This window comes from Amphiura filiformis, chromosome 5 (genome assembly GCF_039555335.1).
Source record: "Amphiura filiformis chromosome 5, Afil_fr2py, whole genome shotgun sequence".
In the NCBI taxonomy this organism is placed as follows: Eukaryota; Metazoa; Echinodermata; class Ophiuroidea; order Amphilepidida; family Amphiuridae; genus Amphiura; species Amphiura filiformis.
Genome location: NC_092632.1, coordinates 17,941,660 through 17,962,231, shown reverse-complemented (window position 1 = coordinate 17,962,231; position 20,572 = coordinate 17,941,660). Strand labels below are relative to the sequence as shown.

Below are 20,572 nucleotides of genomic sequence, written 5' to 3'. Positions count from 1 at the left end.
TAGGCTACACATGTCCCAACTTGCACCTAAATGGAATCGGCCAAACTTGTTTCCTCCCGAGTAGAACTGCAGTACAAATAGTCTCGTATTGTAGACCTAATTGTTGGCAAATGTTTCTTCTCACATTTCTATGACATAAATTATAATGACCTGTTCCTACATATTCTTTAATTTGTGGGAACACTTCTGTAATATGTGGCAGATAATAATCTGCCGGGGAACATATTTAAGAAATAAAGGGTAATGCATTATCCTTTACACGCAAATAATGTGTAGGCAGTAAAAACGTAAATAATGGGTGAGGCGCAGCCGAACCCATTATTTAAACGTTTTTACTGCCGAGGACATATTATTTGCGTGTAAAGGATAATGCTGCACCCTTTATTTCTATTCTATTACCAGAAAATAGTGCGATTTAAAGAGAATTTAAAGAGAAAATATCATTTTTTGGCACAAATATTTTAAGTTGTTTGAAGTTCAAGGTGGAGCGCGTACGCGTAAGTGACAGCGAGTATCGCGGAAATATTGCACGCGTAACCAAGCGTGATGCTGTGCGTAGAATGTGTTACGGCGCTCGACCCATTATTGCAGAATAATGGGCTCTCACGTGACGCGTTTCAACAAATCACAGTGCGCGATTTTGAATAATGGGTCGTGGAGGTAATAGAATACAGAATCTGTGGCACTGAGATTACAGACTCTGTGGGAACAGATTACATAACTGGAACAGATTATGATCTATGGGAACATAATTACATAAGCGAACAGACTACGTAATCTGTGGGACCGGGCTGTATGTGGGAACGTCGAAGCAGACAGATTACATCATAAATGGGAACAGGTTAGGCCTACCATGCAGGATAACATGTAGGAACAGTCAGAATCTGGGGGATCATTGAACAGATTATAATCTGTGGGAACAGAAGTTAAAGAGGTAAGAAAATATGTTTTACTGACCACCAAAAAAAATGTTTACTATTAAATCAGTGAAAAAGTTAAAAGTATTTTTTACTGACCACAATTTATTTTTACTATGTTAAAAAGCTAAAAAAAAATATTTTTATTGACCACAAAAATAATATAAGTAACTTAAAAAGGATATTTTTTTTATTTACTGATTACCAAAACAAATATACTCCCGGGAATGTACTTTGTCCCTGGTGCTTCGTATAAACATTCTCATCTTTTTAAATGGTGATGGTGGGGTACGTACTAAATACTGGTGCCCGCTTGCAAACCGCTTGTCAGTCTGCCGCCCTGTCTGCCGCTTGTCTAATTTGATGTAATGTCGCCCCCTATTTTACCTAGAGCGCCTGGCGTAGCGCCCAATTTTTAACCGATGAATCGATTTTATGTCAACAATACGGCTACATTTTTCTAGCCGGGTAATTCAGGTAAAATGTACATACAACACGTAACTGATTTGGTATGCAGTAAAGTGTGGGCGTGTGTTGCAACACGTACGGGGGTACCAACCCTATCAGTCCCGGATATCAGTACAGGAGGCCTGTAGGGGAAGGTGGGGCATAACGGACCCCCGGGGCAAAACGGACCCACGGGAAAAATAGGCCTTGGCAATACTGTCGTCTATGCAAATTATATCGAGGAACACAAGTATGACCACCCAGATTTAGGCCTACAACAAAAATTTGATCTGAAACAATCTACTGACATCCGAGCAAGATCGAGTCAAAAAATTACAACCTGTCTGACGTAAGATATGCAGATGTTTAATGTACTGAAATTTTACTTCATTAATATCGGATTCTTAAATAATTGTGTATATGTAAACACTAAGGTAGGCCTACTAGCTTTGAGCTGTATGTACTGCATGGGCTATATTGCTACAATGTATTATGCATGCAACCTATTCCTAAAAAATCGGGTATGGGGCAAAACGGAACCCCTAGTGTGGGGCATAACGGAACAGGGTGCCGTTTTGCCCCACAGATGGGTTCCGTTTTGCCCCAATTGTACATAAATACGTCTTCACTCAAGGAAATGTAGGCGTTATCTAGGGACCTACTCGAGCATGGTAAACACTTCGCTGAAACATAGACATATTAAACTAGCGGCCTACAGATAGAATTAATGATAAAAGTTAACTTACTCCACAGAGATGGGTAGGCCTACTTAATATTGTAACTGAATATAGGCCTACATATAACTAGGCCTAGGGCCTACCGATGGAACTACTGATATAAGTTTACACCCAGGGTGCCGTTTTGCCCCATAGGTTCCGTTTTGCCCCGATAGTGGGGCAAAACGGATTTATTTTTTTGAAAATATTTCTTCATTTTTATAAAAAACTGTAAGATTCAAGTTATATTGGTTAATGGTATATTAAAGTTAAATACAATCTTCAACTGAACATATAATTTTTACAGTCATATTACTTATGGTGACGTCACAGAGCATCCTTGAAGTTAAGTGTTCCGTTATGCCCCACCTTCCCCTAATTTGCTATTCGAAAAGTAGGCCTACTGATACCAAATAATGTCCTAAGGAATCACTTGCAGGCTACATTAGGTTTAGCACATCTAGGTGCAGAACATTGAATATTAACGAATATTAGGGGTGGTGCAATAATTATGTGTAGGCCTACCCCCGGGGTGGTGAATTCTCAAAATGGTCTGCCAAAATCGCTTGCCCCCCCCTTTGGCCGTGCCAAAAATATTTGCCCCCCTCTCGACGTGCCAAAAACCTTTGCCCCCCCTTTGACGTGCCAAAAATCTTTGGGTTCCTAACGTTTTCCTACGCCTTTTAGGGCGTAATATAAAATGGTACCCAAAATATCTGTGCCACAAATTGCTTGCCCCCCCCCTTTCGACCTGCCAAAAATCGCTTGACACCCCCCCTTTTGACCTGCCAAAAATGCTTGCCCCCCCTTTTTTTTGGCCGGTCAAAAAATCTATGCTCCCTAATAATACACCACCCCGGGGTACACATGATAATTATTGCACTACCCCTTAATATTAGTAGAGAGGCCATTTTCTGGCTACATCAATAGGAGGCTCATAGGTAAAGCCAAGAATTCTCCGCGTTGCGGAAATTCCGCGAAAATCGCGGAATTCGGAGGTAAAGCGGAAAACCCATTTCTGAGAAAAAAAAAAGCAAAAATGACCTAGAAAAGAGAAATAAAATGCAATTGAAAAGAAATAAATAAAATACTAAATGAAATGGGTCATAGATTTACCGTACAACGCCTGTCCTACCTCACATTGCAGCCATGATACCCAATCACCCATCCCAACTTTGCAACATTGCAATGATTCTTGTGAAATTTTATTATGTCAGAAATGTGCTAAAATTACAAAGCGGAGAAAAGCGGAATTTAGCATTTGTAAAGCAGAAAATTCTTGGCTTTACTCATAGGGTCCCGTGCAACATTTTAGGATATTAGCCTATGTGCCAGCCGGGTGAGAATGTGTTTTGACACTTTTTTGTGTGGAAAGATCATAGAAACTCTTTTATACATGATTCATTGTAACTCATCTTCTCTGGTTACAGGTATAGAATTAAATGCAGAAAACAGGTTCAATTCAAATTTTACGCATATTAATTAGCTAATTTGCATATTTAATTAGCCAATTTTAGCCGTTTATAGGCCTACTCCTAATATACTCCATTAGGCTCATGAAAGTCAATTCCGAGTTTATCGTCCCTTTTTTTTCCAGGTTGGTGAGGTGACTTTTTCATTTTTCATTATTTCATCAGATTTCATTATTGACCTAAAATGCGTGTCGATTTAAAGCCACACTCATACATGTTATTTATAAGCATGTTTTTATATGGGTAGGGACTAGAAAAGTTAGAAGAGGGCATGGTATTGCTTCCAAGTTATGAATTTATATGTTTTACAAACAAAAATATATGTTTCCAATTGCTAAAAGTGGTGAAAACACTGATACTTTGAAAATAATGAATTATTTTGGCATTTTTGAAAATTTGACGCGGGTATTTTTGGTTACCAAAAAGTGACGCGGGCGGGGGACGATAAACTCGGAATCGACTTTCACGCGCCTCTAGTGCATGAGCCTATTGCCAGTAACATCCGAGGGGGTAGGACAGGGGCGGATTTAGGGGGGGGGGGCGCAGCCGGCGCGCGCCCCTCTATTTTTTTACTAGCAAAGGGCGCCGGTAACTTAAAAATACAAAAATTGTAAGAAATTAAAAAAAAGGAACAAATTCGGCCATGAAGAGCAAACAATGGGCCAAAACCGTCGGGAAAACCTAGACTCGCTTGCCAGTCCTATATACGCCGTACCTATGTATATTGAGGACTGGCTTACGCCATTTTGGATGTCAATGGGAAATACACACTTAACGATTTGCGCCGGTTAGAAACTTGAAAAAAAATCTTTAAAATGTCATCAATGTATATAAATGTGGTACCAACTGTATTGTGCTTGATAATTTAAGACTCGGTTGAAACAAAATAAGGATCGAAAGCATTTAAGTGTCCAAAAAGGCAAAATTATCGTCAAAGTTCTGCCGAAATCGGCACCCTTGCGAAGGGTTCAGAATTCGAATCGGGAACGAAAATATCCGATCTTTGCGATCAAAAACACAAAATTACAACTTTAAACATACTATTGGCAAAAGACATTATTACCAAACAATATAGAATAGAAAATTTGACATCATTTTCTCAAAATAATGAAAAAATTTGCTCACTAGACATCGAAAAAGTACGCAATCCAATTCCCGTTCAAACGCGTGGGAAACTGAAAGTGCATAATCGTGACTAGGAAAACCGTTGAGTTTTCGAGGGGGTAACCCCCTTTAACAGATTTTTTTGTTCGTCGACCAAAAGGCGCCCCCTTTATCAAAAATTCCTGGATCCGACCCTGTAGGAGGTGTAGCACTTGGGATAAAATGACATATTGTGTGTACGGTACCAATTTTGGCATATTTGGTCATCTGATTTTATCAATATCCAATAAACAGAATTTCAAATTAGGTTCCTGCACTAGATAATGGTCTAAAGAACATAAATGCCAACTGTGAGGTCTATAATAATAGGGGTAGACTTTAGGAGCTGCATTTTTTCAAATAATTATTGACTTTTGGTGAAAAATTGAAATGCGTGAAAAACATAATGGCAACGGGTTCGTAAACAAAGAAAATAATAAGATTCTTGTTGTAATTTTTCTGGATTTTTTTTTATGTTATGAAAACTACATACATTAATGTGTCTAAAAAAGACAAAAACGAGTTTTTGATGAAATGATGATTTTGGCCTATCTAATTACACCTGTCCCACCTTAAACCCGGCTGGCATTTCTGAAAAGTGACGTGAACTGCGATATTTTGGTTTATATAAAAAAAAAATGGGGTGTTTTCAATTTTTACCCAAAATGTAAAATCTAAAAGTAGCCATAACTTCAAAAGAAATATGAATGCATCCTTACATTTTGCTCCAAGTAGGGGAGAGTGGGGAGTGTTCGCCCTATTTTTTTCTGACCAGCCTAGCGATGTCAATTTGAAGGTTAGGGATGACCTGAGTGCCAAACTTGCCCCATAATGTACTTTTTATGGGTAGAAATCTAGAAAGCGTTTCGTTTCCTCAAATTTTTGAATTTTTTCTTCGTTTTGAAAATAGGCTACACCTTTAAATATCCCAAATTTTGGTCAAAATTGAAAAAAAAAAGAGTAAAAATTGTGATCCTTTTTGACCCATATTTTTAAAACGAAGCAAAAATTCAACAATTTAAGAAACCACTTTCTAGATTTGTGTCTTTAGAACAGAAATATGCAATTTTCATCAATTTTGATATTTAGTGAAGTTGTTATGGCGGACCGAAAAAAAATTGGCATGGAAAATCAATTTTGGCGTTTTTCTCAAAAACTGCTCATTTTTGCAGAAATCTGCCGTGCTAGTTGGATTCCTTGTGTCATTTCCTTTCTGAAAATGTATATACTTATTAAAAAACCGGCCCGTCGCAGATGCCAAACTATTTTCTGAATCGTTATGACGTACCCGAGGAAGTTTTTGAAATTGAAGCCCGTTCATATGACCCCTTGGAACATATTAAATTTGGACCTCATCAAAACAAATAATTTTCTACGTAGGGCCTACTTCTGATCTGGAAACGAAACGTTATCAGAACTTGATTTCCGATTAGGCCTATACATGCATGATCTACTAAAATAATTATAGTGGCCTAACTCCCGTTCTGATATCGGCAGTAGGGGCGATAATAGTACATATTTATGTTTTTGATTATTATGGAAATAAAGGTGAATTTAAGGCCATTATTTTATTAATGTATTCCTTCTTTAATAAAATAATTTCGTACCAAATAATATTTTGTACCAACATACAGTCGTGCTATATACCAACTGGTACAAATTCGTTGCTTGTTGGAACGAACCTCACGGCTAAAAACGGTCGAAATAATCATAAGTGTTTTTCCTTTTACTTCATTTCAGATTAAATTGGATGAAGCAAAACCTTCCAACTATATTTCATCATTCTGTATTGAAGTTCAAAATTCCACAAAAATTATACATTATGGCTCTTAACAAGAAAAACAAAATACACTCACATGGACACACACATACCATTTTAACTTTATTTATTTATTTTATTACTCCAAATATTCTACATAATATGTCATGACAAGTTAATTGTTAACAAAGTAATGTACGAAATAGTATTACGTCATCGCCCTTGATATGATATTTCTAATAACAAGCCGACCCCACCCTATAATGCACGTTTTATTAGATTTAAAAAAAATACCTCCCCACTTATCACGTTTTCTCTATTCCATTATTTCCTTTACGGAAGCGTAGAAGCGACATCCTATACTTGACGACGTATAAAACGAGATTATAAATCTTGACAAGTAAACTTATCTCGATTATGTCTTTACGTAGGGTGGCACTTAGACGCTTCCGTAGACTTATTTCTGAACGCACTTCGCCTATAGAATAATTTTTCCAAACATTTTATAATAATGAAAAATATCTTTAACAACAATACATTATTTACACGTTCAATTTTTAATTCATCCATTAATATTATTATTTCAAAATAAATGTTAAAAATTTACCTCAATTTCTTTCATATTTGTAAGTCTGAAAGTTTGCAAAATCGGTTATATAAATCACATCTCGAACAAAGTCCAAATAAACATGACCGAACATATTATGCATAATTATGATGCATTTAAAGATGTCCACTAATAAATGATAAATAAACCCGAATACAAGCTGATCTTCGTCCGAAAGAAAAATACCGTGTTCATAAGGCCGTATAAAATTAATGTTTTGGTTATCGTCCAGAGGATTTTCATGAATTGACGAGAGAGTTGAGTTTTTTGTCCATTTGTTTGTTTCTTCAATGTAGCATTCTTTGTAGTTTTTGATATTTCCAACAATGCTCGAGGAAAGGAGGATGCCTTTTTTTTTCAAATGTGAAATTCTGAGGGATAAACCCAAAAAGAATCCTCGTTCTCTAATAAAACATTAATTTTTTTCGGCCTAATGAACGAATTATTCTACATTTTATATATCTTTGCCCATATTACGATACACAGATTACATACATACTAACGTCATCTGCTCGGAATACAAAATGCGACACTACAAAATTGCCTACACACATAATTATGATTAATAATATTCATTCCACATTTCTTGGTTCATTTACCATTTTGTACAAATCAAAACTTCCTTAAAATCGGAAGCAATCCTGGATTTATCGCACTAACTCGCATATATTGACCATACTATAAAAAATAAACGAAATCCAGTACACTCCATATAGGTCACTTTTAAAACAAAGGTGATGATAGTATTTTTGGCTTCATTTCCTGAAATTTGGTTGATTTTGAAATTTAGACCTAAGGCACTCGGAAACAAAATCAAGACACATGTATAACATTCTGTTACGAATCACAAATTGGATATGTAACTTTCATGTAGGCCTATATAAATACACACACTGCGCAATGCAACATTCATGCTCCACGAATATACGCTGAAAAAATGTTGCCAAATGTTTAGCCATGTCAATGATTTTGTCAAACGATTGTACACTCAAATAAACACGTCTGACAAAGTTTGATATCGCTTAAAAGATGTCAAACATTTGATAAAAGATGCTACGATACAGAAATTCCAACATGTTGCAATTTGATTGGTAATGGTAATACGAAGTTTACAACATCCGTAACCTTTTTACCGTGGTATGGTGCAGTTCATTCATACAATAAAACTAAGTGTTAATACAAAAGAACAAAATTATAATTTTTATACAAAATATATATAAAACGTAATCATGACGACGGTATAAGGCCAACTGTCAAAGAGATCCAAAAACATTATTTAACATGTCTTCCAAAAGAGCTCATCATTTAATGGTTTCTGCTGTGCAGTATACATATACAGAGGATTGTCAACAGTGGACAAAATTCCTCACAACTTCGTACAGAACGTTTTATTTCATATAATGCATTTCAGAACTCGCGATGTAATAATAGGCATAAACATGATGAAGTGAAGTTTGTAACAAAATACGGATATAACATTGAGATAAACATCTCTAGAGATAATATCTAGACATGTTTAATTAGCCCTATAAAGTTACAGTCAATATTTACAATTGATGAAAATAAAATACAGTTATATACTCGCAATGCAGCAGGAATGTTAAGAATTCCATGATTAATACCGTGTTTGCCTATTAATTTTATTATACAAGTAAAAAACACATTTTCTTTTTACAAGACGTTTTTTAAGTTGATAACAAATTTCAAATGATAACGTTTAAAGGCTACACGTTTGTTTTGATGAGGTCCAAGTCCATTATGGTTACATTCATGCCTTTATCAACTGAGCACATGGAGAAGTGCATTGCAAAGCTGAGTTGGGAAATTCTGGACATTGGACTTCGATCATCAAACGCGCAATCCGTTATCAAAAATAGTAATTTGTCAGCAACCCCGATAACACCTATCCGATAGTATCCATTTCATGTATTGTATTGTCGTGTCATTGACATTATAGGGCAACAACATAAGAATATAGTGTTGACAAGATTTTCACTGTACAAAGGTTTCAGCCTAGCGCCTCAGAATGACACCAAATACTGCCAACAAACATTCTTATAAATTAAAGTGACATTAAAAAAACCAAGTTCAATGGAATGCTTTGGGAAAACTCTTTCCTGAAAATGTTTAAATGTAAAACATTCCATTGAAATTTGTGACCATTTAATACTATGTGAGATCCGAAAAGACGTAAAACATTTCGGCACGATCATTTCGGAAATCACTCTTGGGGATAAACTATTCGCAAAGTTTATAGCCCCACATAATATGTCACCAACAATGGAACAGTTTTCTTAATAATTATAATCATAGATTTTAAATAGCAAGATCCAAAGTTCATATTTGATGCATTATTTATTTATATGATGGAGAAAACCATATGCTGTACCCTGTCGATTTTTTCTGTCAAAACATAACGCTCATTTGCTCATAATATGCTCTTCTGTGTCCGGGGTCATGGTTATCCTTCTTGACGGGTAACGGCGTTATGTTACGGTCTCCCATCGAGATATGAACCTGGCCGTCCTGCTGTGATGTGATGGATGCGATACACAAAATAATATTTACAAACGTCTTGTCTTTTTTATGTGGCACGTGTGCCTTTTTTTGTAAATGGATAAAATACACTATATAGCAGCCACAATGTAAAAATGTAAATGTACATAAACATGTTTAGTACCATACCATGCATGCGTATATGTATTAAGAGTAAAACAAAATAACAATTCTTCCACCTCTAACAGAATGTCAATTACATTTATAACTTGAATACTCATAGAGCGCATTGAACTTTGGGGAATGTATCTAGATGAATGATGGATGAGAAAAATATAATCCGTCACATTTCTGAAATACTGACGCTTTCAAATCACGGTTTCCTAAAAAAAACTTGAATGTTCCTTCTTCGGGTTTCTACACGGCATGACTACCTTTTGCAAAGGCCTATAGCCTAAAGTATGATGTTCTTTGGCGTAAGTTATGTGTGGTCCGTGATATCTATGAAAAGTAAAGAGTACGCTATGTAGCCACTTGCTTTTACAAGCTGGCGCGAATGCATGGCAGCCGTTTTGGCAAGCTCGCCATAATATTAAGTCCCAGTCTAGTCCATCTGGTTGTTGCTACACTTAAATTGATTTGAGCTTGAACATCTTGACAGAGATGGTATCGGCAACAGCAAGTCTGCCATCTACCGTAAAGGACATACACTGTGGGTTGTAAAGACCCTTGGCAATGACATTGACAAACTGTCCGGTGCTGCTGTATTGGTGCACTGGGGAAGATCCATAGGTACCAGGATGGATGGCCACGTAGATGTCATCATTGGAGTCGCAGCAGACGCCAGCAGCCTTCCCTTGAATGCCGTCGATCAGCGTGTCAATGGTGAATAGATTGCGTCCATTGAGATCAATGCATTCTACCTTGCCGGCTGCGTAGTCGCTGACAAGGATTTGTTGCTTGCTATTGATGGTCAAGATCCATGGCTTGACGTCAAGTGGTACCTTCTTGATGAGATTGCCATCGTGCTGATGGATGGTCAACAGGCGACGGATGTAATCAGCCACAAAGATGCGATCTTGTGGATCGACGGCAACTGACACTGGACACACCTTTTGGTTGGGATCTTCTCCAGCTTGAAGAGTGGCGAAGCCGCGAATAAAATGCCCTTCGCTGTCGAAGACCTTCACATAGCGCGACTGGTCAACTACGACATAGTGATCGTTTGAAGTGCGGGCAATATCTGCGGGACGACGGAAGTTACTCTCTGGTTTCCCATCTTGTGGTTTGAGAAGACCCTTGAATTCGCCTCGGGCGTTGAAAATAGATACGCGTGCGTTACCCGAGTCGGTGACAACCATGTTCCGTCAGGACATGTGATGATACCCTGAGCAAGCTTGAATTCTCCATCGGCTACACCCTCTCGACCGAATTCACCGCACATCTGCCATCCCAGTTTCTCCACAACTGTGCCCAAGTCGATATGGTGCTTGCTTGCTGGTCCAGTGAAGTCGACGTACTCCAACTTCTGATCAATATCCCCGGGTACTTCATGGCAGAGCTGCTGTAGCTTTCCAATGAGGATTGGGTACAGGGACAGGAAGTCACCATCGGTTGCTTCTTCAATGGCTGTCTTCGACAGATCATAGGCGTGCTGGGTTTGCTTGCCCACATTAGCAGCTAATACCTTCATGTCGGCAATAGCCTGTCGTCGGTTGTGCTTAATGACATCCAACTGTGAGCTAAGCTTTTTCTTTTCTTCCTCGACCATGTTGATAATGGCAGCTGATTCCTTCTCAAGCTGCTCCTTCACCAGATCGATGTTCGCCGCCATGTTTTCTTGGGTCTTCTCAGCTTGCCTCTCAGATCGGTTGAATTTGTTGCGCACCTCAGCAACGGTTGGAAGGAAGTTGCGTACAGCATCTTTGCGTTGCTTACATGCTTCGGCTACATCAACCAGGTCGTGCTCGTTGGTGTCACGATGCTCCAGAACGATGCAGATGTGACAGATGAGCTCTTCGCAAGTAAGGCAATAGAACTTGGCCATCTCGTCGTCGTGTTTGGCACATTCGGTTACAGCCTTGTCTTTTCCTGAGCTCTGCCTTCACGAAGGTCGTCAACGGATATCATTTTATGGCCAGCAAGAAAGTCCATACGTTGATGGGCAGCTTTGCAGGTAGTGCAGAGGAAGCGCTTACACTCCATACATCGAACGATGGCTTCTTTACTATCCTTGCAGGAATTACATACTGGTTTGCGGCCTCCCTCGCCAGCGATCTGTTGCTGGAATTCCAACTTCTCCTGGACTGCATTGACTAAATTATTATTCTTCAATGCAGACACTCCTCCTTTAGGCAATGGGGTCTCTTGACGACAGGTTGCGCATATGATCACTGTATTACCGGGTGCGATGCTAGACTGAAGACAGGCGGCACAGAAGGTGTGAAGGCAATTTAAAACCTTTGGCTTGGTGAATTTCTTGCTGCACATAGTACATGCTCGAAACAGATCGGTAGCTTTCTTCAAGGTTTGCATCATACCTGCAACCTTGGCCATGCTGGAAGGGGAGGTGACCCCTCCGCTACTTGTCCGGGATCCTGACGGAGTTGACGTGGCTCTTGACATGGCTAATCAACAAAGATCAGTTAGTTGGAAATTCTAAATCAGTTCAATTTCTGAGTGGTAGGTTGGTTCTCGGCTGATCACAAAAGCGTTCAATCACAGTTCGTTCCCAGGGTAAATTATTATGAATGGGTAATTCTTCGGGTCAAGTGAACCGCAAACAATAAGCTGAATAGCGCTGACGGGAATGCAGATTTTTTCACCTGCAACAAACAAATAACAAAAAACGAAGAAAAATAAATTTAGTATTCACATTCACAATCAAAATAATTAAGATAATAACAACTTCAACAAGTTGACACCAAATTAAGTTTGCATGACGTACATGTATAGAGATTCTCGCATCAACGATGTTGATAGGAATCTAATTAGTCAATTCGAGATTGGTATATGATCGTATGATGAATTTGTAATATGCAGTATAAATGCTGTAGTAAATGCACACCATTTTTCGTGAATAAAATGTTCCATTTTGATACTATATAGTTGCAAATGCATAGGCCCTTTGTCATTAATGGTCCAGTGGCTTCCATAAGGATGGGAAAGATCAAAATTTAGTGACTGTGAAGCTTGATGACATGTATTCACATTTATCATACCACTAAGGGAAACATCAAAGAACACCGCTAACCTGATATATTTTCGTATCTAGTCAGTGAGTGCGTATTTTACGCTTTATATCTAGTCAGCGAGAGCGTATTTCGCAAGGCCGATACGCGTGTACGGCGAGGTACGCGTATAAAGGCGATTCGCGTAAACCGGGCGCGTAAAATGCACGCAATCTGTAATACGCGGAACAGTTATCTATTTTTTGTAATGTTTTTCCTATTTAGCAGCAATTAAAATGTTTAAAAACGTAATTATTTCAATATTTAGAATGACCTAGTGGTATGATAAATCCGTTATTAGGTTCAGCGTCGGTATGGTACGGGAAATTATCGTGCGCTCAGTGTCATACTGGGTTCAGCCTTCGGCTTCACCCAGTATGACACTTTGCGCACGATAATTTCCCGTACCATACCTCCGCTTCACCTAATAACTAATAGTAGGCCTACCTACATCATACATGTCCATCATGCAAGTCAGTCTGCAGATACAAAAAACATGGCTCCGGTCAATCGATGACTTTTATCACTTGAGATATATTCCCGGGGATATTATTATCTCAATAGTTCTACTTCCATATTGAACGTCAACATAATCAATACATGACATTTAATGATAATTACACCATGTGGACAATTATTCCAAGAGAGTTGTCATAACATCTCTTTATGTTGCAATTTTTTTGTTCAAGACAGTGCTCATTCTACATGGAAGAGTCAGCCAAGGGACGATTTTTGGCCATGTCATGGGGTGGGGTGGTGGGGTGGGGTGGTGGGGTGGGGTGGTGGGGGGGTATAAAGTCTCTATATTCTTTTCTTTTCTGGCCTGGACAATTGATCACACATGCACAACAAAATTTTAATTCCAGGAATAAAACCATAAACCTTTACTGGTTTACCATTTGTAACCGAAACAAGATATCTTTATAGGCCCAACTCATTGCCTTTTGGTTCCACAACAATACACTAGACTATAGGTATTTTCGTCAGGGATTATGATTGATAGGCCTACTAGTACTAGTACTAGGCCTAAAGTGTTTCGCTCGAACTAAACATGGATTTCTTTTTGTATGAATTTTAAGGGAAAGCGGTTACCTAAGGGTGCATGGACATTATCGGAAATTGGAACTTGATATATTTAATTTGCATGTAGGTTTACTTGTATAAAGAATGGCTTGTGGGGATGTTCTTGATAGGCCTACACTTCAGAAAGTTGAAAGTGTGAATTTTTCTAACCCAGATTTGGACCTTTTTAAACACAGTGCTTCTTGTTTTCATCAACAACACGCACATTACTTCACGTAAAGACATAAACCCTAGACGATATAACGCTTGCATGTGCCACATTTAATAGCAACCTTTGTTACTGATCAGGGTTTTCATGTGGAAAATCTGCACTGGCACTGTATAAACACACCACAAAAATTACCCCCCCCCCCTTTTGTTACGAAATTGCAACTCATAATCTAGGCATCGAATTTTAGAAATTGAAATACATGTTGCAAAAAGAAGCCATGATTTGCTGCATGTGCAAATGTGGATACCTCATTAGACCCATTGAAATTTATAATGAAACATGTATAGATTCAAGTTGCACTCGGTGCCTTAAACCCATTGAAAATGTTGCTCGAGTGTCTGTATGGTCATGATAAAAAATCTTATAGCACTGGCTTTTTGAAACTTTTGAATCCCGCTTCTTTTTTCATTCAAAGGGTCACCATGGCAACACATTTTGGGCTATTCAGGCAAATGAGGAATCAACATTTTGCAACACAAAACTGCGTTTCTTTTTGCTTTCCAGTCAGTTAGGCCTATCACTAAATAAATGGATGGTTACTTTTTGTGATGTGTTTTAGTACATTAGTTTAACATGATTTACGATTACCAACTGGCATAAATGTCCAGGAGACGAGCTAAAAAGCAGATTTTAACGAATCACCTATAGGCTTATTTGTTTGGAACAATTTTTCCAATCTGTTTGAACGCAGCTCAGGTCAGTCATTTGGGCCAAAGGTATGTATCATTAAATTAACACTACATGCTATCTAACGAATTAGAGACGCATCATTTGATTTGATTTTCTAGGGGGCATGGGAGTCTTTTGTTTGTTTGTTGGTTGTTGTTTTTTTGTGAGATCAAAAAAGAAATTTTCGCCCAACTGATGAGTTTAAAAAAATCCACGCCCAACTATGCATAAACATTTTAATACAGGCTTACAACAGGATCTGTGATTATATACAAGTAGTTTTTATTTTATTTAATAATAGTATAAATATGATCAATGGGAGAAGTTATTCAGATTTTATTGTTTGCAAGACGATACCAATTTACTTCCGACCTGATGTGACTCGGCGTACAAAATGTAGATATAGCGGTCATGCGGGTTGTCACGATGATGATGTATCGTGATATAATGTAGATTTTTCTGACATTCCATTCGTACTACGTTTTATAAATTCTTCACGAAATGATGTCATTCGTTCATGTCCCATTAATAATTTACTCCGTGGATTAATGGTCTAAATTATAAGAAAAATTTAACCAAACCGATTTAACGATGTGGAAAAACTCTCGAGAGTGTAAAATCACAGCCAATTGTAAAAAAAATGTCCTGAAATTAAACCACGCATGCATTTGTGGTCGATCAATAGAAAGAGACAATTGTATTTATTTTAGAAGGGCGACAGTTGTACGTACAATTATTATAATAAATTATTCACTATAGATAAATTCAAGTAAAGAGAAAATTAATTGGGGTTTGTGTCCCTTTTAATTTTTAATATCAGACACAACTAATTGGCTTTTAATTAATTTTAATTTCTAAAGATCCACGAATATTTAGGCCTACTTTGTATGAAAGCTTTAAACATTACAAACAAGCAAATTAAAAATATGTCCCATTAGAAAGTTTTGACAGTCAAAAATCGCCAAGTGAGATGAGAGTGTCAACAAAAATGCTTCCAATATTCAAAAACATAAATATACGGAAAAAAAAATACTGGTGTTTAGAAATTAGAATATAACAATGTGGCAACAGGAAAGTCATAAATATCTGTCACTTATTGACTCTAAAACTGCAATTCTCAAAATGTCAATAATCTGAAGTTGTTAATTTATTATTATATTTGACATTGATTTTTGCATCCCTTATAAGAATGACCCCATACAACATGTTATATGACCCTAGCCTGAGTACATCAGTAGCTTCACAATTGTGCCTGCTCATTTGGTGTAATAATTCAATGTCTCTGCATTGTTCTGCACATTATTTACGAGTTGCTAAGTTTCAATGGGGCCTGGATAAGGGACGCACCATTTGATATCAAGGGGGGGGGGGCTGGGTAGTTGGGGTCGTGACAAAAAAAAAATTTTAGCACCTCGGTGAAGCAAATTTTTTTTTTTTAGCCCCTGGATGAAGCAAAATTTTTTTTTTTCAACACCTCGGAGAGGCAAATTTTTTTTTTTTGCAATCGTTAAGTCCTATAATTTTCAACAATTTGTTTGTCGAGTTGTAAAAATTTGTCCATATTTTTAATCATTTTTTTTACGTTTTGTAGCAACTAAATTTTGAGTGCCACAAAAAAAAATCATTATTTTTATGTGTAAAATTTTCTTGAAGTATAATGAACCTCTTCTGGCGCGAAATATTTTGGCATATTAAAGCTAAACTGGTGAAATATGGAATAAAAGCCAAACTGGTGAAATATGGAATAAATGCGCGCGAAGCGTGCAAAAATTGGTGGTTTTTAGGTTAATTTTGTCAGAAACACACATACAGGCGTCAACTTTGGGGATGATTGTATGATGGACCACCCCCAGCAAATATTGGGGATTTATCCCCCTGAGATCTACGCCTATGCTCTCAATCAGTCATGTGGCACAGATTTCTATGACAATGGGGTGGAATTTGGTGAAAAACTGTGAAGTAGAGTGAATCAAGTGTTTTCACTCACAGACCCGGCTCACATAATAACTTTTCATAAACAAATGCGCACAAAATACGTACCAGTTTGAAGCTAAAATATGTTCTTGATGAATAAAGTGGCAAATTCGCGCGAAACGCGAAAAAATTTGGCAATATAAAAGCTATAGGCTATGAGGTTAATTTTTCTTCACTATTCTGTGACAAATTTTTTTTCACCCTTGACATCAAATCTTTTTTTTCTGGTCCGAGGTGGATCAAATTTTTTTTTTTTTAGTCTGAAGTGGAGCAAATTTTTTTTTTTTTGCTCAGATGGCGCGACAAAATTTTTTTTTCCAAAAAACTACCCAGCCCCCCTTGGTATCTAATGGTGCGTCCCTAAGACCTGGGTAATAGAATTGGCATGCAGTTTTGACATTCACAAAGAAATTTAACTAGGGATCGTCTAAAATTATTTGTGCATGAGGTTTGTATATCTGTGCATGTGTGTGGTTTGTTAGAAATGTAATACTAAAAATAACTAAAAATGGATTAACATTATATTATACCACAGCATGAAGCAACATGTATTTTTATGGTATTATAATTCTTTGAACCTTCATGGCAATTTATTGAGATTTGCACGTATTTATACTTAAATTTTATACCAGGAGGCGAAAAAATGATCGAATCGTGCAGAATTGGGTCAGCGGCTGTGGGTCAGCGGTATCATGACCAGGAAGTTCTTTTGTCGCATTATTGTGAGGATTTAATAGGCCTACTGGATGAAAAACATGGATTATTTTCATCTCATTTCGTTTCAAGGTTTTTAACTGACCACCCTGGTTATTCCATCTCTTCCTCCCATATATGAATGAATGCAGTATTCATTGATTGACCTCCCTTTATTATACTCCTATTATGAGGTATGGTTGCGGCAATGATAAAAGTTTCCAAATTTATTATCATTAATATTTATTACGTAATGGCTTAAAAAATGTATAATTAATATTAGCAAGGTACTTCCAGAGCTCTGGCATTTTGAAGGCAAGGCCCGTATTCTTTTTATTCCAAAATTTACTATAAAAAATAATTCAAAATGAATGGAGAAAACAACAAGATTTTGGTCTAGATGATACTTAAAAAAGGGGGTACTACACCCCTGGCCAATTTTGTGCCTATTTTTGCATTTTCCTCAAAAATTATAGCACATTGGTGACAAGTAAGATATGTATATTCAGAAAAGATGAGAATATTCTCATCTTCTCTGGTATATTATAGGGGCAAGGACTACAACTACCGTACTGAAAAATTCAGCAACTCAAACCAAGTAATTTATTGTCATTGATAAAATGTCCAGTGCAGAAGTTGTTAGTCCTTGCCCCTATATTAAATATACATATCTTACTTGTCCCCAATGTGCTCTAATTTTTAAGAAAAATGCAAAAATAGGCACAAAATTGGGCAGGGGTGTAGTACCCCCTTAAATTTCCGATTTTCCAGAGAGATTCATAATTATTTAAAACTCATGTTTCTCACCAAGTTTCAATTCTTGGGTATACCATATATACTGGTTCTGGCTTTCAAAGCCCTTGACATATCAAAACATTTGAAAAATGCAAATTTTGTGCCGGTATGTGTTCTCGACAAAACAATTCATCATGAAAAAAAAATGAGGGATGTCACGGATCAAAGATGATGAAGTAGGCTTACCGCTACATGATCATCATGGCACAATGCAAAATTATAAAGCACCATGTTAAAACAAATATTATAAACATGGTTTAATAATATTTAATAAAACCGGGCAATTTATGAAATTTATGTAAAATTGACAATCTCGAGCAATGTTGTAGTACTGTAGATGTCAACAAAAATTAATTCTTCGTGCGTCGACTCAATTTGACCTACACAAAAACAAGGTTGGCAATATGCATTGATACAGGAGATGTTCAAATGCACATGGAATCCATGATGAAATTTCCGGGTAAAATTTGCATCAAAACAAGGAATCGAGTATACAAAATGACTGTGGGCGCGGCCGTTCAGTTATCACATTTACCGTGGAAAACATGCAATACGACGCTATAAGCTCAGCGTGAAGCGATCGGCCTCTGCTCTGGCATGGCGTGCACAAAACACAACATCGTTTTTGGTAAATTATTTCTTTGTGCGAAAACAGGAAAATTTAAGAAAAGCATTTACTTACCGACAAACTTTGCTTCTTAAATATGATAGAGATTATTGAGAATCAAGACAAGACAGGTAGTTTCCACAGACGGAATCGTAATGAGTAACAGCTGACTCAGTCAGCCCGGTTGTACAGCGATACGACTTCAGCAGCTAGCGTGCTTTACCTGCCGCATCATCGACCCACGCTCCAGGCTCACTACGAACTCGGGGGTGCCGCTTATAATTAAATAGAATTTCTATTGAAACTACTAAAAAGCATATCGTAGAATATGCATGTGTTATGAAAAGTCTTAAAACAAAGGAAAACTCTTTATCTGATTATTCTAAATCGGCTTGTTTCTTTGTTTATGCTTCAAATTTATACAAAGAGAACATTTTAAAGGGTGAAACGAGTCCCATGTTTTGATAATCACTCGACCCACGTGTCAAGTGAAGCCAATCTTTTCAATGGTGGTGTTTACTCGACCCGCAAATGACGCGACCCAGAACCAAAAATACCTATGCAAATGAGTTTATTATATGCGTTCAGTAGTCCATTCTATTATTATTCACGTAACAATGACTATAAACGGTACAATGCTATTCGCAGCAATTTGAATGACTTCCAGGCCTTACTGTTTGTCCAATAACTACATTATTCGACGTGACCCATAAATAGCAGATTTGTATAAATGGTAGTTGGAACAAATACCAAATTAAACATGCAACAACTTCGACGTGTTAACTATATGTCTGGTGTCAGATTTCTTTGGAAAATCAAATACTTGAACTACTACTACTAGTAACTAAACAACTTTTCCTTGGTGTCAATGGTGGTGTGCATAATTTCTTCGAATTTACAACTTAATCCAAGAAAGTTTTTAACCCGGGTTTATTCAAAAATAGTGAGAAAAGAGTAAAATAAAAAAAAACATGAGCGTTTCGACAGTATTTTTTGTGGGACATGAGAGCACATCAGACATATCGAATTGCATTCTGAATACGAAGAATGTCTTTTTGATATCAAATAATTATCATTTTTTGAAATTCACGATATAATACAAATTTTATGACAAATTATTAAAATTCGATATTTTTCACATTTTTGATATTATAACAGTCCTCGAAGTAAATTTTATAAATCTAATGATATATTCTTAAAGTGTATGTAGCTGGGGAAAAGCCGACGATCAATTGAAAATTTTGACCTTTCATATTGAAGATATGGATTTTTTCCCAAAAGACCTATTTATTTTTGGTGTTTTGGGAAAAAATCCATATCTTCAATACGAAAGGTCAAAATTTTCAATTGATCGTCGGCTTTTCATCCCACCTACATACACTTTAAGTATAAATCATCAGATTTATATAGTTTACTTCGAGTATTGTTAAATATCAAAAATATCAATTTTTAATCATTTGCCATAAAATGTGTACTAAGTATTACATTGCGAATTTCAAAAAAATCAAAATTATTTGATATCAGAAGGACATTCTTCGTATTCAGAATGCAATTCGATATGTCTGATGCGCTCTCATGTCCCACAATAAATACTGTCCATACGTTCATACCCCCATCTCTTAGGCCGAAAATTAATGTTTTGGTTCCCTCCCCAGTCCCCAGCTCAATTTCTGGGAGTTGTCAAATGCGATGCTGGCTTCTATGTATAATGTACATACATGGTGGTATAAGGTAGTACTGCATTATTTAGAAC

The 20,572-nt window shown here is 37.0% G+C and overlaps 2 protein-coding genes across 2 annotated transcripts; both read right to left on the bottom strand.

Annotated features, from left to right (window-relative positions):
* Nucleotides 1–6,564: 6,564 nt before the first annotated feature.
* LOC140152744 (E3 ubiquitin-protein ligase TRIM32-like) lies at nt 6,565–11,604 on the bottom strand. Its single transcript, XM_072175224.1, is given in 2 exon segments — nt 6,565–10,921; nt 10,924–11,604. Coding segments are annotated over 2 exon segments (1,416 nt in total). The 3' UTR covers nt 6,565–10,186.
* Nucleotides 11,605–11,630: 26 nt separating this feature from the next.
* On the bottom strand, nt 11,631–19,294 carry LOC140152746 (tripartite motif-containing protein 3-like). The gene is made up of 2 exons (XM_072175225.1): nt 18,895–19,294; nt 11,631–12,382 (listed from the first exon to the last, which is right to left on the bottom strand). Exon 2 carries the CDS (start codon nt 12,180–12,182, stop codon nt 11,631–11,633), a length of 552 nt encoding a protein of 183 aa, XP_072031326.1. The 5' UTR covers nt 12,183–12,382; nt 18,895–19,294.
* Nucleotides 19,295–20,572: the final 1,278 nt, after the last annotated feature.